Here is a 27,664-nt window from a genome sequence, read left to right as displayed (position 1 = left end):
TTGTTAACTGGATTATTTCCCAACACTATCTTGAGAGGGAAGAACATTGCATGTCAGAGCTGTATCTGAGATTGAATAGGAGGAAACTTCAGGGTGTGACCACAGGCATCTGCTGTGAGCATTTTATCTTACACCTCCTCTGCAGGGCTGATTAATAGTCAGAATGATGAGCCTTACAGCACACCGTAAAATTATAGATCATAAGGCACATTTATATTCAATTTTATTAGTAAGGCAAAAAAGAGAGCTAATAAATTTTAAGAGGATGTTCAGTAGACAGAGTGGCAACAACTCTACATTTTGCATTTTCAGGAATTGGAAAAGGGAGTGACAGTGTTTGCTTCAGCAGGGCTGCCTTATGTGTCATGTGGCCATCAACATTTGTGTTACTTCAAATGGACCTTTGCAAAGTGGTTTATTTGGCTAGGGAAAGTCAATTTTCAATGAAAAATCCTCAGCTGAATTTTTAGGGAATAGAATTCCATGGTTAATTAAGCTTCCTAATTAAAATTGCAGGCCTTAAGTGAATGAATACAGAAGCAGAAAACCAAATATCACGTGCTCTTACTTATAAGAGCTAAACATTGGGTACGCAGGGACATAAAGATGGCCTCAGTAGATACAGGTCTGCAAAAGGAGGGCAGGAGGAAGGCGAGGGTTGAAAAACCGCCTATGCCATACTATTTTCACTAATTTGGTGATGAGTTCCCTCAAAGCCCAAACCTCAGCATTCTGCGATATAGCTACACAGCAAATCTGCACATGTACCCCTGGAATCTAAAGTTAAAATAAATTTCAAGGCAACTAAATTCATTAATCCACATGTTTACAATAAAATGTGAATATATTATGATGCTTTAGAAATAATTTCAGCCCGGGCAACATGGCAAAACTCCATCTTTAAAAAATACCAACCAATCAACCAACCAAACGAAAATCAGCTGGACGGGGTGGTAGGCACCTATGGTCGCAGCTACTCAGGAGGCTGAAACAGCCAGGTTGCCCAGGCTGGCCTAGAGCTCCTGGACTCAAGTATCCCAAGCGCTGGGACTGCAGGTGTGAGGTGTAAGTAGGCCCAGCCTACTTTTCTTTTAATTATTAAGTTGGAAAAAAATAAGATTTTAACAGGAGCTTCAGGTTTGTTGGAAGTTTAATTTAAAAAAGGAAATGAGGCCAGGCGCAGTGGCTCAAGCCTGTAATCCCAGCACTTTGGGAGGCTGAGCCAGGTGGATCATGAGGTCAAGAGATCGAGACCATCCTGGCCAACGTGGTGAAACCCCATCTCTACTAAAAATACAAAAAAAAGTTAGCTACGCATGATGGTGTGCACCTGTAGTCCCAGCTACCCAGGAGGCTGAGGCAGGAGAATTGCTTGAACCTAGGCGGCAGAGGCTGTAGTGAGCCGAGATCGCACCACTGCACTCCAGCCTGGTGCCTGGCGACAGATCGAGACTCTGTCTTGAAAAAAAAAAGAAAAAAAAGAAATGAGATTCTAATGAAGGCAGTTTCTGGTTTTGAAGTATAACTTTTTTTTTTTTTTTTTTTGAATTTAAACACAGTTTCACTCTGTCGCCCAGGATGGAGTACAGCAGCATGATCTTGGCTCATTGCAGCCTTGACCTCATCGGCTCAAGCAAACCCTCAGCCTCCTGAGTAGCTGAGGCTACAGTTGCATGCCACCATGCCTGGCTAATTTTGTTTTTGGAGAGGTAGAGTCTTCTATGTTGCCTAGGCTGATCTCAAACTCCTGTTTTCAAGTGATCCTCCCTCAGCCTCCCCAAGTGCTAAGATTATAGGTATGAGCTATTGTACCTGGCCTAGATTGATTTTCAATTAGCAGTGATCAGTAGTCAGAAGTATATATTAGTATTCTTTTATTCAGTTTATCTGTGCAATCATTTTATAAATTGGCTGAAAAAGTCATGCATTCACCCAGAATACCAAATACCTCAGGGTAAAAAAGAAAAGCAAAATTAATCTAGACTAAGTAGCCATTCTGGTGTGAACCTCTTTTCCAACAATGAAGATTCTTACCTTTCGGTGAAAGTTGAGGGAATGCCTGATCACTGGCTACATCTGAATGCTTACTGTCTGTCTGTAAGTGAACCAAACATTCCATTACTTAAGTTAAATAATATCAACTCAGTAAATATTTAATAGAGAAAAATAGGCTACTTACTGAAGATATTCCATGACTTGAAGAGGCTGTACCTGTCAAGGTTGTTTTAGACTGCACAAATAAGGGTTTTAGTTTCTGAAAGACACAAAAGATATGTACTGTGATATCAGGAGGAAATGTTAACCAAATCGAATGGATTTTAATGTTCTCCAGCCTTTAGTTGACCAAGATATGAAAACTATGCTTGTCACTTATTTGCTCAAATATGGCTGGGAAAATCATTTTCTTTATTCCAACAGGATGGAGACTCCTTCTTCAGGCCACTTTGAAAGAAAATTTAAGAAAACTCTTCCTTAGTATCTCTCCTGACTCTATTTCCTTTTGATTGCCCCTAAAATTGAAACTTGCAACTGGTTGGAAGCCACAAGATTGTCCCTACCACCTCCTAGCTACTAGATGCTACAGCAATGGTGTCCTGATTCCCAAGTTAGACAGTTTCCTGAAATCAGTTAAGGGAAACAGTTACCTGAAATTAAAGGAAGCACATACTTCTAAAAATGATCTATTATGAGATCTACATGGAAATCTCCTTAAGCCTTTTGGCTGGCACAATGGAGTATATGAATATATGAATTCATGGAAATGTAGACAGAAGACTCTGGAAATGAACAGGCTGAGATGAAATGCCAAGGACTTTGGATGTGATATGGAAAGATTACTTGGGAATAAAACACAGACATGGAACTTAAATCCAAATAAGACTTTCATTTCTTTCTTTTCTTTTCTTTCTTTCCTTTTTTTTTTTTTTTTTTGAGAGGAAGCCTCACACTCCAGCCCGGGCTGGAGTGCAATGGCGCAGTCTCGGCTCACTGCAACCTCCGCCTCCCAGGTTCAAGCGATTCTCCTGCCTCAGCCTCCTGAGTAGCTGGAATTACAGATGCCTGCCACCATGTCCAGCTAATTTTTTGTATTTTTAGTAGAGACAGAGTTTCACTATATTGGCCAGGCTGGTCTTGAACTCCTGACCTTGTGATCTGTCCCCTTTGACCTCCCAAAGTGCTGGGATTACGGGCGTGAGCCACCGTGCCCTGCCTTCATTTCTTATATCCTTCAATGTTGCTGTAAGCTGATGAAAAGGCAGGGGCCAGGCACAGTGGCTCACACCTCTAATCCCAGCATTTTGGGAGGTCAAGGTGGAAGGGTCGCTTCAGCCCAGGAGTTTGAGACCAGCCTGGGCAACATGGCAAAACCCCGTCTCTACAAAAACTACAAAAATTAGCCAGGTGTAATAGCACATGCCTATAGTCTCAGCTACGTGGGGGGCTGCAGGGGCTGAGGTGGAAGAATGACTTGAGCCCAGGAAGTTGAGGCTGCAGTGACCATTGAGTATGCCACTGCATTCTAGCCTGGGTGAAAGAGCAAGACCTTGTCTCAAAAACGAAAACAAACAACTCAAGTAAGCAAGCAGGAATACTCAGGTTCAAGACTAAGAGAAGATAGAAACCCAGGACTTCCACTCTGGAGCTCTCATTCACTTTGAGGGCATCTGCCAAACTTCTGGAATGTATGCATGAGTTGTCAAACGTTCCTATGGTGTGGGAGCAGAGGACAAAACTCAGGGCCCACCTAAGGTGTGGAATTTAACAAGACACTTCCACCCCACTGTAAGTCTGGGACTGAAAAGCTATAACCACAGTAAAGGTCAAATACTACCTCAAGTGAGGCTTCCCCAAGCAGTTTGAGGAAAATGCCTGTTTCTAAGTTTGACCACTAGTTGTTGAATAACATTTTTTTAAAAACCTCCTGTGAATTCCTAACCATTACTAGCCCATGCCATATGCCGGCTGAATTCACAAGGTGGTCTGAAAAGCCAGATGCTAAAAAAATCAATTTAATTAAGTCCAGAATAATGGTGCTCATGGCAACTGAAAGAAGCACATTTAAACCTTTTATGGAAAAATTCCTGTTTAGCCGAGTCCTCAGAGAACTTTTATAAATAAAGCTCCAAGGAAAGTGAGCAGCTCATTGTCAAAAATCTGTATATACAGCTAGTGCTCGACTTACGGCCACGACTGGTTCCGACAGACCGGTCGTAACATGATTTGGTCGTAAGTTGGGTAGGCTGTATGCACGCGGAGGTAGTAGTGCTGCCGGAAGCTGGTCTGCACTGTCGTACGCCCAGCTGGGCAACGTTACGCTGCCAGACGCGGAGCAGTCGTGGCTAGCGATTATGGTCATAAAGTCGAATGGTCGTAAGTTGCTTAGGTCATAAGTCGATCAATACCTGTACATCTTGAGTAGTTGCTAGCACAGATAAAAGATAGTAGAACCAGACTTCATTATCATTATGCTTTAAGTTCTGGGGTGCACATGCAGGTCATGCAGTTTCGTTGTATAGGTATACACATGCCATGGTGGTTTGCTGCATCCATCCCCCCATCACCTACATTAGGTATTTCTCCTAATGTTATCCCTCCCTAATCCCCCCACCCCCTGCTATACCTACCCTAATCCCTCCACCCCCAACAGACCCCAGTGTGTGATGTTCCCCTCTCTGTGTCCATGTATTCTCATTGTTCAACATCCACTTATGAGTGAGAACATATGGTGTTTGGTTTTCTGTTCTTTTGTCATTTTGCTGAGAATGATGGTTTCCAGCTTCAACCATGCCCCTGCAAAGGACATGAATTCATCATTTTTTATGGCTGCATAGTATTCCATGGTGTATATGTGCCACACATTTTCTTTTTCCAGTCTATCATTGATGGGCATTTGGGTTGGTTCCAAGTCTTTGCTATTGTAAACAGTGCTGCAATAAACATATGTGTGCATGTGTCTTTTCAACAGAATGATTTATAATCCTTTGGGTATATACCCATTAATGGGATTGCTGGGTCAAATGGTATTTCTATCCTTGAGGAATTGCCACACTGTCTTCCACAATGGTTGAACTAATTTACACTCCCACCAACAGTGTAAAAGTGTTCCTATTTCTCCACATCCTCTCCAGCATCCGTTGTCTCCAGATTTTTTTAATGATCGCCATTCTAAGTGGTGTGAGGTGGTATCTCAACGTGGTTTTGATTTGCGTTTCTCCGAAATTGTCCATAGTATAGCTCAACCATATTGTGCTGTAGCAATTTGTTTATACATTTACCTCTCACACTGGACTGAGCTCTTTGGGTTCAGGCACTTTGCCTTACACCCTCAGCATCTGGCAGTGACAGCCATGCACTATCTTTAGAGCCTTTAATGACAGGGGCTCCATAAACCTTAAATGAGAACAGAAAGAAACAGACAGATATATTCAAAAAGATAAATAGCATCTAAACATTACATGCACTTACAATATAATTGAAGGATGTGTCAGCAAGCACTGCAAACTGACGAAACAGTGTGTGTCTTGTAAACATCTCATCCTTAAGGACATGAAAGCTAAAATTTAAAAAAATCGATGAAAGTTAAATGTATGGAAATCATAGGATAAAGCATGTAAGCATTATGTTAACATAGCAAACTACATTAAAAATTTAAAATATTATCAAATAAAAATTTGAAAATATTAGTATGAACATACTATCTCTTCCATTTTTAAAACTACATGTTGCCTTGGCAACATGGTGAAACCTCATCTGTGCAAACAAACAAAAAAAATAACAGGGCATGGTGGTATATGCCTGTAGTCCCAGCAACTTAGGAGGCTGAGGTAGGAGGTTCACCTGAGCCTGGGAGGTCAAGGCTGCAGTAAGCCATGATCACACCACTACACTCCAGCCTGGATGACAGAGTAAGACCCTGTCTCCCCAAAAAACAAAAACAAAACAAAAAACATGTTTTCCAGCTCGGAAAAGCACAGAAATAATGGCAATGATCACCTTAGTCCCCAGACTGTGATTTCAAAAAGCATTTCTCATTAAATAATTCAGAGCATCTTTGAGAAATGACTGTTTCTAAATCTAAGGCAATAAATGCACAGAATGAACCTGGGACATTTTATTCTACCAGAATTCAACAAAGTCATCAAAGGTTATGTCAGAAGAACACAGTAATCAACTTGAAAGAGCTCCTGTTGACTTATGATTGGAGAAATCACATATCAAAGATAATAAGATTGGAGAAATTACGTATCGAAGACAAGAACTACCGTGTGTTGAAACGCCACATATATATTAGCTATTTGGGAAATTCTTAGCCTATCTTTGAGTGCAAATGATGCTAAGATTAGGAGATTTGCTGTCAAGAAGATGTACTCTGTAGAGAAAGCAAGAGAATGGCTGGACAACCTTTAGGTAGAGTCTAGGAAGGAACAAAAACCACACTATTTACTCACACAAAAGCTCTTTGAAGAGATTAGATGTGTGACACTCCCTCAGCCATTTCAGTAGGAGTCGAAAATAGAGATGGAATTATTTAGGAAAGAACTGAAAAGGAGCCTCCTGTCTAATGAAAGTGATTTTCCATGAGAAACATGGGAGACCCACAAGGTTTTGAGAATGTTATATCAGCAACAACACTGCCAGATTGAACTAAAAAGGACAGCAAAAGGAAATAAATGAAAGAAGGTTATTGAATTTCCAAAATTCTACAGGCAAGAAACAGGCTGATAAAACTACTCAGTGTCAAACGTGTGTTACCTTTCATGAAAGGGGAAGTATGACTCAGTAGTAGTGCTTTGGGCCCAGAATGCGGAACCTTGAGTCACAGAGAATTAGCCCAGGCCTTGAAACCTAATGAGTTATGCTGAAATGTCAACATTGTTTAGACAAGTGACTCTTTTCCCCTTTTACTTTCTCCCCTTTTAAACAAGAATGTTTATAGCTATTATTGACATTCATGGCAATACAAATGCCTTTCCCATTATTGTATCTGAGAGCAAATAATATATAGCTTCACAAGTCTACATATGGAGACGAATTTTGTCCCAGGATGAATTATAACCAGAGCCTAATTTAGATAATGCAAACTGGGAATTTTGAGACTGATAACTCTTAGGTGAGATTTTAGAATGGAGTTGATGCTGTAATGGGTTGAGACTTCAGGCAATATTGGGATGTGGTAAATGCATTTTGCAGGCAGGATAGGCATGATTGATTGGGGGCCAGAAGGTTGACTGTAGTAGAATGAACATTGTCCCCCATGAAAATATCTACTTCCTAAGTCCTGGAAATTCGGAGTATGCTACCTAACATAGTAAAAGGAACTTTGCAGATGTGGTAAGTTACAGATTTTGAGATACAGTAATTATTCTAGATTATTTGGTGGGTCCAATGTAATCACAGGGTTGTTGTTTTTTTTTAATAAGGAAGCAGGAGGATCAGAGTAGGCAAGCAGGAAGCAGAAATAATACATGGAAAGATAATAGCTAAGACTTTTCCAAAATTCAGAAATGACATTGACCCATAGATGCAAGAGCTAGACCAGATAAATAAAAGGAACTACACCTAGGGACATCATAAGAAAACCAATGACAACCAAAGTCCAAGTGAAAAAATTTAAAGTACTCATGCATATATGGCCAACTAATTTTTGACAAGAGTGACAAGAATATACAATTGGGGAAAGGTTAGTCTCTTCAATAAATGCTGCCGAAGAAACAGGATATTTACATGCAAAAGAATGAAATTAAACTCCTATATTAGACAACGCACAAAAATTAATTCAAAATGAATGAAAGGCCTAAACATAAGACCTGAAATCATAAAACTCGTAGAAAAAAACATAGGAGAAAAAGCTTTTTCACGTTGGCCTTTGGCAATGATTTTTTGAATATGATACCAGATGCATAAGCAACAAAAACAAAAATGAATAAATAGATTATTTCAAACCATAGAGCTTCCTCACAGCAAAGAAAACAACAAAATGAAAAGACAACTTAAGGAATGGAAGAAAATATTTGCAAGCCATACATCTGATAAAGGGTTAATACTCAAAATATACAAGAAACTCAGCTTAATAGCAAGAAAACAACCCGATTTTAAAGTGGACAAAGGAACTGAATAGACATTTCTCCAAAGAAGACATACGAATGGCCAAGCATATGAAAAATTGCTCATTATCACTCATCATCAGGCAACTGCAAATCAAAACCACAATAAGACACCACCTCACTCCTGTTAGAATGGCTATTATCAAAAAGACAAAAGATAACAAGTGCTGGTGAGGATGTAGAGAAACCGCTGATGGGAATGCAAATCAGCCACTGTGGAAATCAGTCTGAGATTTCCTAAAGAACTTTAAATATAACTACTATTTGACCCAGCAACCCCACTGCTGGGTATATACCCAAAGGAGTATAAATTGTTCTGCCACATGGACACATGCACATGTATGTTCATTGCAGCATTATTCTCAATAGCAAAGACATGAAATCAACCTAGATGCCCATTAATGGTGAACTGGATAAAAAAAAAATGTGGTACATATACGCCATGGAATACTACACAGTAATAAAATGAATGAAATCGTTTTTCTTTGTAACAACGTGGATGGAGTTGGAGGCCATTATTCTAAGCAAAATAACATGGGAACAGAAAACCAAATACCACATGTTCTTACTTATAAGTGGGAGCAAAACACTGAGTACACATAGACACAGAGATGGGAATAACACACGCCAGGGCCTACTTGAGGGTGAAGGTTTGGTGGAGTGTGAGTCTTGAAAAACTATGCTGATTATCTGGGTGACAAAATTATGTACACTAAACCCCCATGACATGCAAGTTAGCCATGTAACAAACCTGCACACATAACCCCTGACCTAGAATAAAAGTTAGAAAGAAAAAAGCTTTTTAAATTAATATGTAAAAAAGTCAATGAAAAGACATATGAGAAAAGTTCAGCAAAGAGAGTTTCTTTGAAATAAATAACATAAAATTAGTAACTCCCAAGAGATTAAGAAAAAAGGAGAAAAACACAAATTCTCAGGAATGAAACACAAATATCAGAAATGAAAAAGGGACATCACCAGATCTTACAGATACTGTCATGCCCTGCATAATGATGGTTAGTCAAAGATGGACTGCATATACAATGGCGGTCCCCTAAGATTATAATGGAGCTGAAAAGTTCTCACTGACTAGTAACATCTTGACAGTCTTGACCCTGTGTAGGCCTAGGCTAATGTGTGTGTTTGTATCTTAGTTTTTAACAAAAAAGTTTAAAAAGTAAAAAACAAACAAAAAAAATTAAACAGACAAAAGCTTATAGAATAAGAATATAAAGAAAAAAATTATATATGTATATTTGAGATAGGGTCTCACTCTGTCACCCAGCTGGAGTGCAAGGCGTGATCACAACTCACTGCAGCCTCGACCTCCTGGGCTCAAGTGATCCTCCCACCTCTCAGCCTGCCAAGTAGCTGGGACCACAGGTGTGCACCTCCACGTGAAAAAATAACCTTGTATAGCTGTACTGTATGTTTGTGTTTAAAGCTGTGTTATTACAAGAAAGTTTTAAAAATTAGCAAGTTTGTAAAGTAAAAAAGTTACAGTAAGCTAAGGTTAATTTGTTACTAAAAAACAATTTTGTTTGTAAATCGTATATAGCCGGGGTGTCCAGTGCTTACAAAATCTACAGTAGTGTATGGTAATTTTCCAGGCCTTCACATTTACTCACCACTCACCCACTGGCTCACCCAGAACAACTTCACTCCTGCATGCTCCGTTCATGGTAAGTGCCTTATACACGTGGACCATTCTTTACCTTTTATACAGTATTTTCACTGTGTCTTTTCTATGTTTAGGTATATTTAGATGCATAAATACTTACCATTGTGTTACAATTGCTCGCAGTATTCCGTTATAGTCCCATGCTGTTCAGGTTTGCAGCCTGGGAGCAACTGGCTATACTGTAGAGCCTAGGTGTGTGGTAGACTATGACATCTAGGCTTGTAAGCACCCTCTAAGATGCTCACACAATGACAAAATCACCTACTACATATTTCTCAGAATCTACCCCTGTCATCAAGTGACACGACTGCCACATATATATATAATATGAGGATATCATGAATAACTTTATATCAATAAATTTGACAATTCAATGAAATGAGAAAATTCCTAAATATATAAGACAACATAAATTATCAAAATGATTAGAAGAAATTGAAAATTGGAATAGCCCAATTTTTATGACAAATTGAATGTCACTGAAAACTTTCTCCAAGGGAATGATAAGCATTCAATTCCGAATATTTGCTAATTGGGAGAAGGAGAAGGGACAGGCACTGGATGGGCAACAGGGACCATGAAGCCACTGTGAATTCCTTCTTTCTTTACCTGTGTGGTGAGGACACAGGTGTTCACTTTGTTGAGTAAGGAGCCCTGTAGAGTTTCTGTTTACAGCGGATTCCAAGGTGAGGGGACTACATGAGCAGAGTGGGCCTCCACCTTGCATGCCCTATCTAGATTTCTGATGTTAGCAGGCTCTCTGAGATGGCAATCTGGTGCTCTGAATGTGGGGGAGAGGACGGAAGAGCAGGAGAAGGGATGTGTATGTGGATCTCTTCCAGATATGCAAGCCAGAATGGCATGGGTACCACCTGTAACATTTCTATGTGCTTGGGAAGCACAGTGTGCAAAAGCGAGTCTGCCTGGCCCACAGCCCATCAGGCAGAACAGAGGTGGCTCAGGTGGATGCATGTGGACTGCCGCCTGGGGTGGAAGTGGAAACAGTGGCATCACCATGGCATCTGCCAGGTAAGGATATGTTCTGAAACTGATGTGCCACACCTGCATACTGTTTGTGTGACAATGATGACCAGGCTTGGCACACCAAGAGGAAGGACCAGCCCCACCCTTGTCAGCACTGCTCACATTCAATCTTCCTGGAAATAAGAATTCAGCAGAGATGGAAAAGAAGCTTGGAAATGAAGCCCTGAATTGGACTGGGACCCAATATAAATCATGAATTGACAGAAGTTATTGGACTGGACTCTGACCTTGACTAGCTAAGGTGAGGTTTTTTTCTCTACTAAACACAAATGAACACTCCTAATCTAGGATCAGTTACAGTGAAATGAAATGACCATGTTAGCCCATGTAAGTCTGTGACTTCACAATTAATCTCCATACCACACCATGATGCAGACTGTACAAATGCACTCTCTACAGTGCCGTATATGCCACATTGAATTAATACCTGGAGCTGCAGCCTAGGTAGAGAGACATAATCTACAATGCCCCAGTTAGTTGATTAAATGAAAAACATAGAAAGTGTGTAGTAATAAATACTTCTGCTTTCCTAAATATTTAGATATCAACATAAAGACTGCAGAGACCAAAATGATTAATATGATTGTCAACATCTTGGGTAACAGCAAATGAATTAGAAGTAAAACGTATAACTCCATCTCTACTAAAAATACAAACAAATTAGGCAGGCATGGTGGTGGGCACCTATAATCCCAGCTACTTGGGAGGCTGAGGCTGGAGAATCGCTTGAACCCAGGAGGTAGAGGTTGCAGTGAGCTGAGATTGTGCCACTGCACTCCAGCCTGGGCAACAAGAGTAAAAACTCTGTCTGAAAGAAAAAAAGAAGAAGAAAAGAAGAAGAAAGAAGAAAGAGAAGAAAGAAGAAGAAGAAGAAGAAGAAGAGGAGGAGGAGGAGGAGGAGGAGGAGGACGAGGAGGAGGAGGAGGAAGAAGAAGGAGGAGGAGAAGAAGGAGAAAAGGAAGAGGAGGAGGAGGAGGAGAGGAAGAAGAAGCAGAAGGAGAGGAAGTAGTAGTAGTAGTAGTAAAACTGATAAATTATTGTAAATCATCATTGAAGAATAGGGTAAATCCTGTTGGGTCAGAGACAAGGTAAATCTTCAGGATGAAAGTGAACCCTATGGAAATAAGTAAGGGAAAGTCATTTTATTCAGTTCTAGAGAGAATCCAAAACCTATGGGCAGGGAAATGAAGGCAAGGGCCTATTTAAGTTTGGTTTGTTTCACATGTATCTACACTCTGTTCTTAAATAACCATGTGACGCAGTTAGGGTGGGTGTTACTGCGCATGTTTTACGCAGCACAAAATGCTTATCAGCACATACAGAAAACATGGGTAGGGGATCATTTCAGCGCAAAACAAAATAAAGGAGAACATTTTACCACAATGCCTTTTTACTCTCAATCCTGTGATTTTTTCTGTCTTGGTGTGGATTCTTGTGCCTCCCCACTTAGGATTAATTATTTCCATGTAAGACACACAGCCAGGTATAGAAGTTTATGCACACAAGATCCCTAGTGTGTGCTTATAAAATACAGTGCAAACGTAGGGCATTGCCATCCCATGATCTATGTATAAGCTTCAAGTTTGACCTCCACTGGCCTCCATCAGAGCAACACTGAACCCCATGTGCCTGGGTGATGCTTGACTGTGAAGGAATATTGCAAAAGCACTTCTCTCATGTGTTAAGGAAGAGAATCTGGGGGAAATTATGGCAGAACACAACTAAACAGAAGATAGATTTTTAATGTTAATATGTTAGAGTAAGGGAAAAAATAAGCATTTTTTTCAATTTATGTCATTTTTGTCCTTTTCAGAATTTTACAATTTCACTTTCTCCATTTTGAAAAAGGTAAAGAGAAGCCAGGCACGATGGCTCACGCCTGTAATCCCAGCATTTTAGGAGGCCGAGGCAGGCGGATCACCTGAGGTCAGGAGTTTGAGACCAGCCTGGCCAACATGGAGGAACTCCGGCTCTACTAAAAATAGAAAAAATTTAGCCAGGTGTTGTGGTGGTCACCTGTAATCCCAGCTACTCGGGAGGCTGCGGAAAGAGAATCACTTGAGCCCGGGAGTTGGAGGTTGCAGTGAACCAAGATCACATTAGTGCACTCCAGCCTACATGACAGAGCAGGGCTCCATCTCAACAAAGAAAAAGAAAGAAAAAAAAAAAAAAAGGAAAAGAAAAAGGCAAAGGGGGAGAGAAACAAAATGATTATATGAGTGATAAATAGATTTGAGAGGTTGAGGAATTGGAGCTGTTGTGTCTGGTAGAGAATCTGATATATAAAGCAACTTTATATACCAAACTCTATATATCAAGTATATATATAAAGACAATACAAACTAGTTATATATCATTGTGTGCAAATGAGCAGGAAAAGGTTTTAATAGCCCTAGGAAAGAAGATGGCTAGATAGGCCTGATGAAACCAGGTATTAACAAAGTCTGTTTGTCCTGCTGATCTTTTATAACAGAAACAAAGAGAAGAAATAAAAACATTTTACTTCTCAGTGATTTTGATTGCTTTTCTATTTTAGACCAATTATTTTGCATTTCTTATAGATGTATACGAGGTGATTTAACATTAATATGTAAAAAAATGACAAGGTTGCCAACTTCATAAAGGATGATTAGTCACATTTTGAGAAATAGAATTTGTATATATCTCACCATACCTGTTCCTGAGAATAGAGAATCTCTTTTCCCAGTTTTTGTTTAGTCGATCGGCTTCCTTCCTAATCCTATAATAAATTTACAGATGGTTAAATATTATATTAGTTACAAATGAACACTATGTCTTGTTATTACCAGTACCTTTCCACCTTCTGTTTCTCAACCTCTAAATTAGCCTTTAATGCTTCTATCTGAGACTCCAAAGCATGTTTGTCTTCAACCTTTCAATAGAAAATATATCACAAATTAATTACACAATGTATCTTTTTTTCTCCATAAATCTGAAAAGACAATTTCTATAAATAGTATGCATATTCTAACTACTATCAAAAATAATTTAAGCCTAGGCACGGTGGCTTACACCTGTAATCTTAACACTTTGGAAAGCCAAGGTAAGAGGGTGGCTGGAGCCCAGGAGTTTGAGACCAGTCTGAGCAATACAGTGAGACACTGTCTCTACGATAAATTAAAAATTAGCAGGGCATTGTGGCGTGTGCCTGTAGTCCCAGCTACTTGGGAGGCTGAGGAGGGAAAATTGTGTGAACCCAGGAGGTCAAAGCTGTAGTGAGCTGTGACCACATCACTGCTCTCCAGCCTGGATGACAGAATGAGACCCTGTCTCAAAAAAAAAAAAATTTTTTTTTTCTAGGGAACAATGAGTTTTATTTACTTGTAAATTACCATATATAGGAATGGTTTAAGATCCCATGCCTCTATTTCCTATAAATGGTGAACATAAAAGCAATTAGCTCTAAACCATGTTACAAAGCAATCAAAACCTATCTTCATCAGCCCCACAAGCTGCCTCATTTTATAAACTGCAAATTGCATTTTCCTTCACTTACTGTGGCCTCTCCATCTCTTTGTCATAGGCAGCAGCTTCTTCCAGTTATCATGTCCTTCTTCTATCAAAACAGTTCTCAAGAAAGGATCTTACCAACTCAATCACATTAGAGCTTTATGCCATTTATCAATAATATGTATATTTTGCATGAGGAAAAAGTTTCAACAAAAGGAATGAATCTCTAAGAGTTGAACTGTAGGCATATCATGAATGAGGAAGACTTCCCTGGATGTAGCAGAGATGTGCTACAGAATCATATTAAAGAGGCAATCAGGTCCTTTTTCTCTTAATAAGGCTACTTCTCAGTGTAGCTTCCAAAGTCAATGCTACTTTCTAAGCATAGCCAGTATCAATATAAACAAGAACTAGGTTAGTAATAATGGCCATATTAGTCATTATTGTACCTTAGATCCTAATATCTTCACCTTCTTTTCTTCTGCATGTGTCCCAACAGGTGCTGCATAGCTTAACTGGCAAGAAAATAAAACAAGGTAAATATATATTTTCAAATTAATGCGTAACAATGTGGCTTTCCTGCAGCTTTGAGAAAGGGAACTGAGACTTACAATATGCCAAACATAGTCCTCTGGCAGTCTTCACTGTCTTATATAATTTAGATAATTCAGTGTTTATACATAGCATTTGCAACTGGACAGGGTCAGCCCATTGAAAACAATTATCCTATTAATACTACCATTTTTAAAAAAACACATTTTATTATAGTCTCACTTCCATTGTACCTATTTTGCTTTCAAAAAAATCCTATTAGACATGAAGTCCTTGTGTAAGGGGCATGGATGAACATGAAAACCATCATTCTTAGCAAACTGACACAAGAACAGAAAATGAAACATCGCATGTTCTCACTCATAGGCGGGTGTTGAACAATAGAGAACACATGGACACAAGGAGGGGAGCATCACACCCTGAGGTCTGTGGGGGAGGACTAGGAAGGGACAGTGGAGGGTAGGGAGTTGGGGATGGATAACATGGGGAGAAATGCCAGATATAGGTGATGGGGATGGAGGCAGCAAACCACATTGCCATGTATGTACCTATGCAACAATCCTACATGTTCTTCATATGTACCCCAAACCTAAAACGTAATAAAATATACATATTAAAAAATCCTATTAGAAAGGTATTAGATCTCTAGAATCTATCCTCCATATTTTAACTTTTTTTGTTACTTCTGTCTGCCATTTTGCACTACGTTCCAGGAAATTTTCTGCACTTCATCTTCCAGATTATTAATTAAGTCTTAAGCTGTGTCAGTTTTATTATTCAGCCTGCCTATTGCATTTTTTCAAAGTTTTATTTGTTCCTTTCAGTAAATTGTTCTTTTCTTAGACAGTTCCTTTTTCATAGCTGCCTGTCCTTGCTTAATGGAAAAAAGTTTCTCTTGAATGTCTCCCAAAATACTTTTTATTGAAATAACATACTTTAAATTTTTGTCTGTTCCTTGAATTAACTGTTTCATGCAGGGCCAAGTGCTTTTCTGTTCTCTTTGTTCTTTCACGCTGTAAATATTTGCTAAATGCTTAGTACATGCCACAAATTGTTTAAGCACTGGAGACACAATAGAAAATAAAATTAGAGAAGGCAGATTTGAGAGAAATTACAAAAGAAGTAAAATTTAGGGGGCTTTTTGAATGAGGACAGAGCTGCCTGGAATTTCTTCTTTGGGCAACTAGATGGAGAATGACCCTATTCACCAAAAACAGATGATAAGAATAGGAACAATTTTGTGTGCTAATCTTTTTTTGTTTTGTTTGTTTTGATAAATTCAGATTTACCAAAATACTTTGAGTCTTAGGTACCCACGGCCTGCTCGAATGAAGACACATAATAGGCAGCTGATATGGTTTGGCTCTGTGTCCCCGCCCAAATCTCATCTTGCAGCTCCCATAATTCCCATGTGTTGTGGGAGGGAGCTGGAGAGAGATGATTGAATCATGGGGCTGTGTCTTTCCTGTGCTGTTCTCATGACAGTGAATGGGTCTCACAAGATCTGATGATTTTAAAAACCAGAGTTCATCTGCACAAGCTCTCTTTTGCCTGCTGCCACCATGTAAGATGTGACTTCTTCCTCCTTGCCTTCTGCCATGATTGTGAGGCCTCCCCAGCCATGTGTCCATTAAACCTCTTCTTCCCAGTCTTGGAAATGTCTATCAGCAGTGTGAAAACAGACTAATACAGCAACTGAGACAGGACCTGGAATTTGAGAGATGGGTTGATCCTAGAGATATAATTTGGGATTCAGCAGTACATAGGTTGAAGCTAAATATCTGGATAAGGCCATTCATGGAACTAACAGAGAAAAGCAGGTGGTCAGGGATGGAAGCCCACACCCAAGACATGGTTGACCTGCCATTCTTTTGTTTTTTTCTTCAACTTTTATTTTAAGTTCTAGGGTACATGTGCAGGATGTGCAAGTTTGATATGTAGGTAAACGTGTGCCATGGCCGTTTGCTGCACAGATCAATCCATAACCTTGGTATTAAGCTCAGCATCCATTAGCTATTCTTTCTGATGCTCTGCCTCCTCCCACGCCTCCCCACAAAGGCCCTAGTTGTGTGTTGTTCCCTCCCATGGTCCATGCATTCTCATCATTCAGCTCCCACTTAAAAGTGAGAACATGTGGTGTTTGGTTTTCTCTTCCTGCATTAGTTAGCCAAGGATGGCAGCTTCCAGTTCCATCCATGTCCCTGCAAAGGACATGATCTCATTCCTTTCTATGGCTGCATAGTATTCCATGGCTGCATAGTATTCCATGGTGTATATGTACCACATTTTCTTTATCCAGTCTATCATTAATTGGTATTTGGGTTGATTTCATGTCTTTGCTATTGTGAATAGTGCTGCAATGAACATTTGTGTGCATGCATCTTTATAATAGAATTATTTATATTCTTTCGGGTATATACCCAGTAATGGGATTGATTGACCTGCCATTCTGATTTACTTGATAGAAGAACCCTCAGGACTGCCTTAGTCCATTTTTCTTACATTAGGTCTCTAAACTCTAACTCCTACTCCATCAGGACCCAAAAGCCTGGAGAGTCCTTTGATGGTCCTATAATTACCCAATGACTCTTCCCTTAGTTGTCTACACAGTACCTCACACTTCGTAGAAGAAACTATCACCCACCATTACAAGCACAGTGAGTCTCCCTTATCAAGACCCACGTGACAGTAAACTAGCCAAAAAGAAAGCCAAAGAAACAATACCACCAATTTAACAAAAGCAACAAAAAGCCTTAGTCACCATTAGTCTTCCTTGGCATCAACAAAGTTGGGGTCACCAAAGTGACATGAAAAGGACACTTTTTGGAATCCCTCCACCTATTTGTCCTCAAAGGGCACAATCTACTTGAACCACCTCTTTGTCCAGGATACAAGGGGTACAGAGTGAGTTCACTGCCATTTCATTAACAGTAGTCTAAGGAAATCACCGGGGTAATATCCCCAGGCCCAGGGTTGGGGAGAGCATTTGTCATTTTGCAAAAAAAAAAAAAAAATTAACCCAAATTAAAAAAATTAATCCCCAGAAAATTAGGAAAACAAATCAGTAGAACAAAATAAGTTTTCATGTAGAAAGATATTAATATATTTATTTCACTATATCCAAAGTCACTTCAGTAATTGAATGTTTATTTTAAAAGCCTCTGTGTTTAAATTTATGTACAGTAAAAATTAGTTTCAATTTTTAAGGTTCCCTTTTCCCAGCTCTCATATAATGATCAAGTATGTAATACCTAGAGATAAGTCTGTGCTAACGTCTATCTTCTGTAAAGCAAATAATTATTCAACCTTTCCAAAAGACAACACTATTATGATGATGAAGATAACATTTCTTTTCATTAAAAAAAAAAGGGACAAAAAAGCATCACACGTAGACTAGAGTGTTTGCTCTCCAGTTCGAGTTGAACTTTCAACTTTGCTGCAACGTGGTCTATTGAATCCTGGCTCTGTCCACATTAAACTGCCATTTTGTTTTGCCAGCTGCCAGCATTCCACTTTCTCTGGATACACACGCTGGTCTTTATGTGGTCACTTCATTGACAGGTGCAAACACTGGACTGATAGTAGATCGAGGTGAAAATGAATGTTAATATTAATATAAAGTAATTAACTTCCTAAGTAGGGAAACACAAACACAAACTAAATAATTGTAAAGATAATAACATATTGTGATTTAAATAAGTATACATATATTTATGAGATGGAGTTTCCCTCTTGTTACCCAGGCTGGAGTGCAATGGTGTGATCGTGGCTCACTGCAACCTCCATCTCTCAGGTTCAAGCGATTCTCCTGCCTCAGCCTCCCGAATAGCTGGGATTACAAGTGCCTGCCACCACACTTTGCTAAGCTTTTGTATTTTTAGTAGAGATGGGGTTTCACTATGTTGGCCACGCTGGCCTTGAATTCCTGACCTCAGGTGATCCACCCACTTTGGCCTCCCAAAGTGCTGGGATTACAGGTGTGAGCCACCATTCCCAGCAGTGATTTAAAATAATTTATTATAAACATTTCTTATTCTCTTTTGAAATTGTATATATATATTTATAATGAAAAAATTCACAAAACTAAGAAATAAAGGTTCATTTATAAAAAAGTTATGATTTTTTTTTTTGGTACCAAATTTCTTTATTTGAAGGAACGGTACAAAGAACTTAAGTGGGTGTTTTGGCACAACTTATAGAAAAGGTAAAGGAAACCCCAATATGCATGCACTGCCTTGGTGACCAGGGAAGTCATCCTGTGGCTATGGGGAAATTAGCCTAAGGCTTAGCTTTCATTATCACTGTCTCCCAGGGTGTGCTTGTCAAAGAGATATTCTGCCAAGCCAGACTGGGGTGCTCCCATCTTGCGCAAGTTGTCAAGGTTTGTAATAACAGAAGCAAATTATGTTTATTAACTGCTATAAGATTAACTACATTCCTTATCATACCCAGATATCTCTTATCTAGAGTCAGTACATTTAATTTCCACAAACATCTCTCTTACGAAAATTAGTCATTCTCTCTGAGCTTAACGAAAGGTATTTTGCCTTTTGCCTCTGTATCCTTTAAATCATTGAATATATTAATGGTACCGTTAAAGTAGTCTTTTGGACTCGTCATGATGAAGAATGATTTTTCCTTCCTAAAACCTCAATCACTTTGACTTTCATATTGACATTTTTAAATCTGCCATGCAAACAACTACTTTTGAACACCAGTGACATGCCAGTGGGTGGGAGGCAGCCAGGTAGAGGAGGGGCTGATAGAAACACACGAAACAAGGACCAACTCCATGCACTTAACAATTTGGAGACAAGCGACTGAGAATTGGGAACACCGAGAATAAGATATGAGGCCGTGTGCTGCGAAGCACCAATCATGACAGGGGCCAAAAGTCAAAACAAAACGTTTATCTACATATATTGCTTTTGAATTTTCTTCTAACAAAATTGTTAAGCTAGGCAGATCTTCCAAAAATAGGACAAGACTTTCCTCATTGGATGTCCCCAAAGGTGCCACTCCATGTTTGCCAAGGGGGCTCTGAGGTATCTTTGTATAATGACTGGGCTGTGAAGTCATACAAGATTCGGACTGATCTGGACTGTACGCAACTCTAAGGCACATCTCAAAGTTTCAGAAGGTCACAAAGTCTGCGTGGGGCTGGCTTCCTCACCTGGCTCTAGACCATCCTTGTGTTCATCTACTCACTGCAGGAAGTGAGCTACGCAAAGCAGAATACACAGCTATCAAATTATTCACTCAAAAACATTTGTGACCAGTGGACTTTGGTGATGGGAATGTGTCTATTAAACATGATGAAGGCATTGTTTCTAACAGCAAAAAAAAAAAAAGAAAAGAAAAAAAAGAAACAATATCTCAGGGAGTCACTGGCAAATTGACAGGAATAGGTTATGTAAATTGTACTACCTCTGTGGGGTGAAATACATATAGCACATATAATTAATTATATAAATTCAATGGTACGGAACGATGTTATGTGCATCCCATTGAAAACGCAAATCGGCATCAAGACTTGTCTGAAAGTGTAGTAATGAGAATCTTTCCGTGATTATCTTTGGGTGGCAGAATTTTCTTAAAATTTTTTTCTCTTGGTATTTCCTTATTGAGCAAGTTTTGTGTAATAAGTATACATCAGTTTTGTAGGTATTTTTTCTTCAAGACAGAATCTTGCTCCATGACAAAGGCTGGAGTGCAGTGGCGTGATCTTGGCTCACTGACACTTCCACCACTCCAGCTCAAATGATCCTCCCACCTCAGCTTCCCAAGTAGCTGGAACTATAGGTGTATACCACCATGACTGGCTAATTTTTGTGTTTTTTGTAGATAAGAAGTCTTGCTACATTGCCAGGCTGGTCTCGAACTCCTGGTGTCAAGCAATCCTCCTACCTGGGCCTTCCAAAGTGCTGGAATACTACAGGTATGAGTCTCTGTGCCCAGCCCTGTATCAGTTTTATTTTAAAAATTCAGACTCCTGGATCCCATTTAGGAAGCAAAAAATGCCATTCCAACACTAAAAACAAGAAAAATCTAGATAAAATACAAAATCACAACTTTCTGGAACCCATCAGAGAGCTGAGGTCACACCCAGGTAATGTAAATTCCAAAGAGGAACAAGACCCTCTGAGGAGAGACAAGACCAACGTTCATAGGTCTCATCCACAGCTGAAGAAGCAGCATGCCAGTTTCAACACAAGCTGGTAAGAAGAATGAACTAAGATATAAAAAACTTCGGAAGATCAAGTGTGGGTAAGCAGGGCAATCTGCAGTAGCTGGGGGCACGTGTTAAAAGCACAGCTCACACTCACTCACACTTTGCTTTTTTCCTGCCCCTACTCATGAGAAAAACTGGGGGCGGAGCAAATTTGGAAAGAGTCACTGTTGATGACGCAGCCTTGAGGAGCAGGTTAGCTCCTACTATGAGAAAATCACCTTCCCTGGGTCCTTCTATCCCAAAGTCATCAGCCTCAGGGAGAGCAGATGCAAACTCTGACCAACCAGGCTTAAAGAAGGTGATCAGTGGTTGATGCTGTGAAGAAGTGTTAGGTACCATATCCTACTTATTTCTCCCAGGCCAGTCCTTTCTAAAGAAGAAAAGGCTTTCAACTGCTGGGATGGGCAGCAGAGCCTCTTGCTCACAGCTCACAGATGGAGATATATTATGTCATTGGGAAAAATAAAAGAAGCATGTTGCTCCCCTTGGGGAGGGGAATGGTAACTGTCCTGGACCTTCAACTCTATGCCAACACCAAGTGGAGGTTTCCTACTACTGCAGGAGGGATGGGAAAGTCCTGCCCAAAGCCAACTTCAGATACAAGGCAGAGTGACCCGCCCCAGGAAAGAGGGGCAAAAATGCTAAGAAAGTCCACCTCTGGGGGCTGGCACATAACACTTCTGAAAGACTGAGTTTGGATTAGAACCACAGAGAATCCTCTGTGCCTTCACTCATGGAGCACCAAGCAATAGCAGTGCACTACTGAGGCAGGGATAAGAGCGTGGGAGCAGAGCTTCTCTATGGCACAGGTGGACAGTTTCTTCTAACAAGCTGAGGGTGGGGCAGCATTCAGAGAAGGCACTCTGTGACCCCAGCTCCCACTCTAGTCACACACCCACCACAAAAGGAGTATTAAAACTGTCACCAGGTGCAGTGGCTTACACCTGTAATCCCAGCACTTTGAGGGAGCCAAGACAGGAGGATTCCTTGTGCTTGGGAGTTTGACAGCAGCTTGGGCAATATGGCAAAATTCTACCTCTACAAAAAATACAGAAGTTAGCTGGGCATGGTGGCATGTGCCTATAGTCTCTACTGAGACAGATGTTTCAGTGAGCTGAGATCACACCACTGCACTCCAGCCTGGTGACAGAGCCAGACTCTGTTTTCTTTTCTTTTTTTTCTTTTAAAGATGTTGGGCATGGTGGCTCATGCCTGTAATCCCAACACTTTGGGAGGCCAAGGTGGGCAGATCATGAGGTCAAGAGATTGAGACTATTCTGGCTGACATGGTGAAACTCACTAGATTGAATTAGGTTGATTCTGTTTCCTAGCTTGCAAAAAGTGACATATTCAAAGGAAACAGGATCAAGACTATTCTGGCCGACATGGTGAAACCCTGTCTCTACTAAAGCTACGAAAATTAGCTGGGCTTGGTGGTGCACGCCTGCAGTCCCAGCTACTTGGTAGGTGGAGGCAGGAGGCTTGCTTGAACCCAGGAGGCAGAGGTTGCAGTGAACCAAGATTGTGCCACTGCAGTCCAGCCTGGCGACAGAGTGAGACTCTAACCAAAAAAAAAAAAAAAAATAGCAACAACCAAACTCAACTCAACTTTGGTTAGATTGGCCCAACCTATCACAATGATTATACACACACACTCACACACACACACACACACACACACCCCCATATATGTATACACACATATGTGCATGGATGTATGTACAGTCTCATAAGAGACCAGTTATTTCCACGTGTGAATGCATTTATTTCAATCTCTACTATTCTACACATGATATCCGACATTCAATCAGAAATATGAGGCAGCTAGCTGGAACAGGCTGGTTGGCGTGAGCCATGCTAGGTGGCTGTGCCATGTGGCATCTGGCACCCCCACTGCCAAGCATGGACGAGCTCTCAGTGTGCAGGTGGCCTGGCATGGTGCTCCAACTGTAGCTGTGTCAGCGTGTGATGATGCCATCCCATACCAACTTGGCTACTGGAATCCTTAGTAGTAAAGCAAAATACTCAAGGCTCTCCAGCACAGACAATGGCTACACTGACCTCCTAAGGTTTAAAAAAGGACTTCCTAAGATGCCTTAGAAGGCCACTGTAGTCGCCACTGTGCTGTTTTTGATTGGCACCTTTCTCATTATCATAGGCCCCCTCCTGCTGTCGGGCTACATCAGCAAAGTGGAGACAGACTAGATTGTTCCAGTCCTGATCACTGGCAATTTGATGCTCCTGCCGAATGCATCCAAAAGCTGCCAGGGTTACTCCTACCATGACCTTCCAGACTTTGATGACTAGCACCCACCTCAGCTCTGAGAAGACTCACAGTGGAACCACATCTGGCTTTAAGATTCTGAGCAGAAACTGTGGCTAAGGGCCAAAGAATTCTGCAGTTTTCAGATGTTTAATAAAACAATGGCCAGATATTATGAGTCTATCACAAAAATGTTAACTGAGCTTACAACCAGCTCTTTAGGACATGGGCTATTTTTCATCTCCTGGTCCTGACAAAAGTTCCTGACAAGGTTTTGCTGCAGAAACGTGCAACTTGGAGGAACAGCAATGTTCACTGCCTGGAAAAATGGGGAGTTATTCTGTAATGGAATGTGTTGCCTTCACCATCCTATTTAGAGTTCAGCATTTCTTTTAAACAGTCTTCATTGTCAAGTTGTTCTTGTAGTAGATGGAAGAATACAGTATGTGTTTTTAAGATTACTAAGTAATTTATTTTTAAAATACCTAAGTATCTTATCTCCTACACTTAATCTCTACCTTCAAGTTCTAGTGGAAAACGACGCTAAAATCCAATGTCAGTGAGAGTCCATCTGTCATACTTTTTATCTGCTGTCTTATCAACAGCATTCAGGAATTTTTCAAACCACAGAGCAAGTTTTCAAAGTGTAAACACGTTCTCTGTTTACCAGTCTTGGTAGTGAGCTCTGATCTGGTTCACCAATAGACTGGGTAGCATACAATTTGGGTTATTTTGTCCTTTGTATATCAAGCCTTTAAGGATTGGAATTTCGGCTGTTTCCTAATGAAAAATGCACATACATGGTTCTTATTTAGAGTTGATAACCCTAGCACTAGCACCTTGTATTACGATGGCATTTTGCTGAAGATTGCAAGACTCAGCCTGGATCCCTAGAAGACTAGATTGAGTTAGGTTGATTCTGTTTCCTAGCTTGCAAAAAGTGACTTATATTCAAAGGAAATTAAAATGTCAAATCAAAACCAAATAAAAGACAGACAAAAAGGCAAAGAAAAAAAATCTACCATTGGGAGACAAAGCAATGAACAGAACCAGACTCAAAGACGACCCATATCTTGGAACTATCACATAAAGACTTTGAAAGAACTATAATCAAAATGTTAAAGAACCTAGGAGAAAAGAGGAACACCATGCATGATAAACAATAGATAGGGAATTTCATCAGAGAGTGGAAAATGTAACAAAGAATCAAATGGAAAGACTAGAAATAAATGAGACAACGATCAAGGTAAATTTATTTGATGGGCTCATCAGTAGACTCAATATAACTGAAAAAAGTCATCAGTGAATTCAAAGACAGGGAAAAAAGACAATTCCTCAAACTGAAACAAAGAAAAAAGTCGTTCAAAATTTAATGAGCTGAGCATTAAAGAGCTGTGGAACAATATCAAACAGTCTAGCACAGGCATATTTGAAGGCAGAGACATAATTGTAGATAATGGTTAGGAGTTAATAAATCAAATGACAAATTCAAAAAATTCAGGATAAATAGAAATAAAGAAATGAAGTAGAGGAGACAAAAACAACGAGACACTTTATCATCCAGCTGTTGAGAAGCAAAAAGAAAGAGAAACTCTTGAAGTCAATCCAAAATAAAAGTGCAAACAGAAAACCAAAAGTTAAAGTTTACAGTAGACTTCTTGTCAGAAACTATGCAAGCCAAAAGATGGTGATCTTCAAAATATTAAGAGAATAAAACTGTCAACCCAGACTCAGAAAATATTTCAGAAAAATATCAAAAATAAAGGTTTTTTTCCGGACACAAACAAAAACTAAGAGAATTCCTTGCCAGCAGACCAAAAGGCAGAGAGTATATGATACCAGACAGAAACCTAGAGCTACACAAAGAAATGAAAGCTCTAGAAATGGCATAAATTAAAGTAAGGGCAATACTTGCTGTGACAAATGTATCAATTTTTGTTACATGAAAATATTTATATTAAACTTTAATTTTTGAAGCATATAACATGTTAGGGACTCTAAAGAATTGTACCTTTGATGGAAATATTGGAGAAGATTATCCAAAGGCATTTAGAGGAAGATTCATAGACAGACATGAGTTTTAAGTGGCTTTCCTGGGAGTTCCTAGGAAACTCTCTGTCGCTGCAGACTAAGCTATTTGGTGGGAAATTTCCCACCAGAGGTTTTTACAAGTTGCAGTGGCTTCTTATTGACCTCTTATCAATCAGCTGCTTGGAGGCTTTGGTCTGAAATCTTTTTTACGTTGCTTTCCTAAGTTTTGCTCTCCTAACTTTTCAAGTAGTTGCATAAGAATCTAAACCTCTGTATTGAAATCTTTCTAATTTTAAAACAAAAAATACCTTTCAAATATGCTTATGCTTTATTGTAAACCAGACAGAAATCTTATGTATTTTAATTGGATTCAGCTTGCAAATTCTCAGCTAGGGAGACAGACCACCAGAGTCACACCCGAGGTTGTTTAGGCCTGTGCCCATCATTTCTGGTGGAATGAATTCAAATAAATTTTCACTGTGTATTTTCAGCCACTGGATTAACTGAACTCCACAGCACTTCATGGCATAAGTTGCAGATAGCTTCTTTTTCTTTTCCAGATTTGGAAGAGAAAATGCTATGAAGATTTATGGAGTCCAGTTAATACAAGGGCTGACATACAGTATCTCAATAGCTGTATATACCTCCCCCACCCCCACACACACAACAGAGAAATGATTCTCACACTGAGATTGGTGGAGGAGATCCTCAAACCATTTTTAAGATGTATTTTTTTGTTGTTTGTTCTGAAACAGAATCTAGTTATGTTGCCCAGCCTGGAGTGCCGTGGTGGGATCATAGCTCACTGCAGCCTTGAACTCATGGGCTCAAACAATCCTTTCACCTCAGTTCCCCCAAATAGCTAGGACCACAGGCACACACTAACACACTTGGGTACTTTAAAAAATATTTGTAGAGGTTGGGTCTCACTATGTTGCCCAGGCTGGTCTCAAACTCCTGGCCTCAAGTGATCCTTCCGCCTCAGTCTCCCAAAATGTTGGGATTACAGGTGTGAGCAGCCACCTCCAGACTGTTTTAAAGATTTTTTAAAAGCCTAGAATAAAAGTGTACCTTTACTCCCTAACTAGGCTGCATAAGCTAACACAACTTAAGAACTCTAGATTTGGCGAGCAGTATATCAAATTCGGTGAGATGTCACTGGTTATCTAAGGTTGTTCAGATATGCAAACAGGAAGGAATAGTAATAGATGACTGAACAAGAGAAAAAAAGAACTTTAATAGGCTCAGTTTTCATGATGAACAACCAGAGGTTGTATTGAGAAAAAGAAAGTTAAGAAAGTGTTGAATGAAAAAAGGTTTAAGAACCATCCTTCATGAAAATAAGTTCTTAAAGAAAACAAAATTGATGTGTTATCTCACATAGACTTATTTCCAGGGTTTGAGGAAGAAGTTGGGATCTGGAGAGACCAGGGTTGGAGAAACTGACAAGCTTGGCAAGGCTAAATCCAAAGACAGTGGCCAACAGTCCACTGCCAGTGGCTAGAGGGGTGCAGCCACCTCTGGCTTGACTCTAGTGAGCACCGGTATTGGAGCAGTGCTATGACCGTGCACAGCACCAGGCAGCAGCACTGGCACATGTGACAATGGCAGTCAGGATGAGTGACAGCATGTCAGATGCTCAGTCTTCCGGGGAAAAGACCCACGTCTGGGTAGTGTCAGGAGTCTGGCCAAATGACCCGGTGTTCAGGACCGGCCTCGACTCCCGCTGGGAACTGGAGAGAAAGCCACAGCTGAAGCCCTGGCAAATGGAATTAAGCAACACCATGCAGTGGGGGGTAACTGCACTGTCTGTGGGCTCCTGAATGTCAAGGATGACACTTCTGCTACCACCAAGTCACTATCATCTGTGGTCAGGACCTCACATCTGTCCCAGTGACTGAGCGAGCGTAGGGAAGAATAAGGACATCATCCAAACCTTGAATTTATCTCTTCCTGATTTCACAACAAAATCTTCAGTCCTCATTTTAAGTTACACTCAAACATAGTGAGCTCCACAAATAAAATGCTGTAATTGTTTCTCAACAAAATAAATAAGAGCATAAGCATATACCCCTTTTCAGTTGGGTTTTGACAACATCTTTTCATGTGTCCCACAAAAATGAAATGCTATTTACACTAGAATATTTTCTGTTCCAAATATACTGAAAGTATTTTTAATTTATCATCAAACTACCCAGAATAAAATAAGGCAGAAGATAAAAGCTACCTTTCAGCTGGATTTGAAATATGATATTATTCACATTTTCAATTTTGCTCTCTGAGGG

The 27,664-nt window shown here is 40.0% G+C and overlaps 1 protein-coding gene across 3 annotated transcripts in view; it reads right to left on the bottom strand.

Moving 5' to 3' along the window:
- Positions 1-1,895: 1,895 nt before the first annotated feature.
- CUNH10orf67 (chromosome unknown C10orf67 homolog) overlaps positions 1,896-27,664 on the bottom strand; it is a 90,545-nt gene continuing 64,776 nt past the window's right edge. For 2 of the 3 annotated variants that reach the window (XM_017535566.2, XM_017535569.2), the window contains 6 exons: positions 14,751-14,816; positions 13,644-13,723; positions 13,505-13,570; positions 5,467-5,554; positions 2,180-2,254; positions 1,896-2,095 (listed from right to left, as the gene is read on the bottom strand). In XM_017535566.2, coding sequence (XP_017391055.2) covers positions 1,979-2,095; positions 2,180-2,254; positions 5,467-5,554; positions 13,505-13,570; positions 13,644-13,723; positions 14,751-14,816 — 492 coding nt within the window. In that variant the 3' untranslated portion in view covers positions 1,896-1,978. The remainder of the gene's footprint in view (positions 2,096-2,179; positions 2,255-5,466; positions 5,555-13,504; positions 13,571-13,643; positions 13,724-14,750; positions 14,817-27,664) is intronic. The other variant, XR_001827276.2, reaches the window with a different exon arrangement.

Source organism: Cebus imitator, unplaced genomic scaffold, assembly GCF_001604975.1.
Source record: "Cebus imitator isolate Cc_AM_T3 unplaced genomic scaffold, Cebus_imitator-1.0 Scaffold92, whole genome shotgun sequence".
NCBI lineage: Eukaryota > Metazoa > Chordata > Mammalia > Primates > Cebidae > Cebus > Cebus imitator.
Note: the sequence above shows the minus strand (reverse complement) of the source record. Positions and strands in the feature narration are given on the sequence as shown.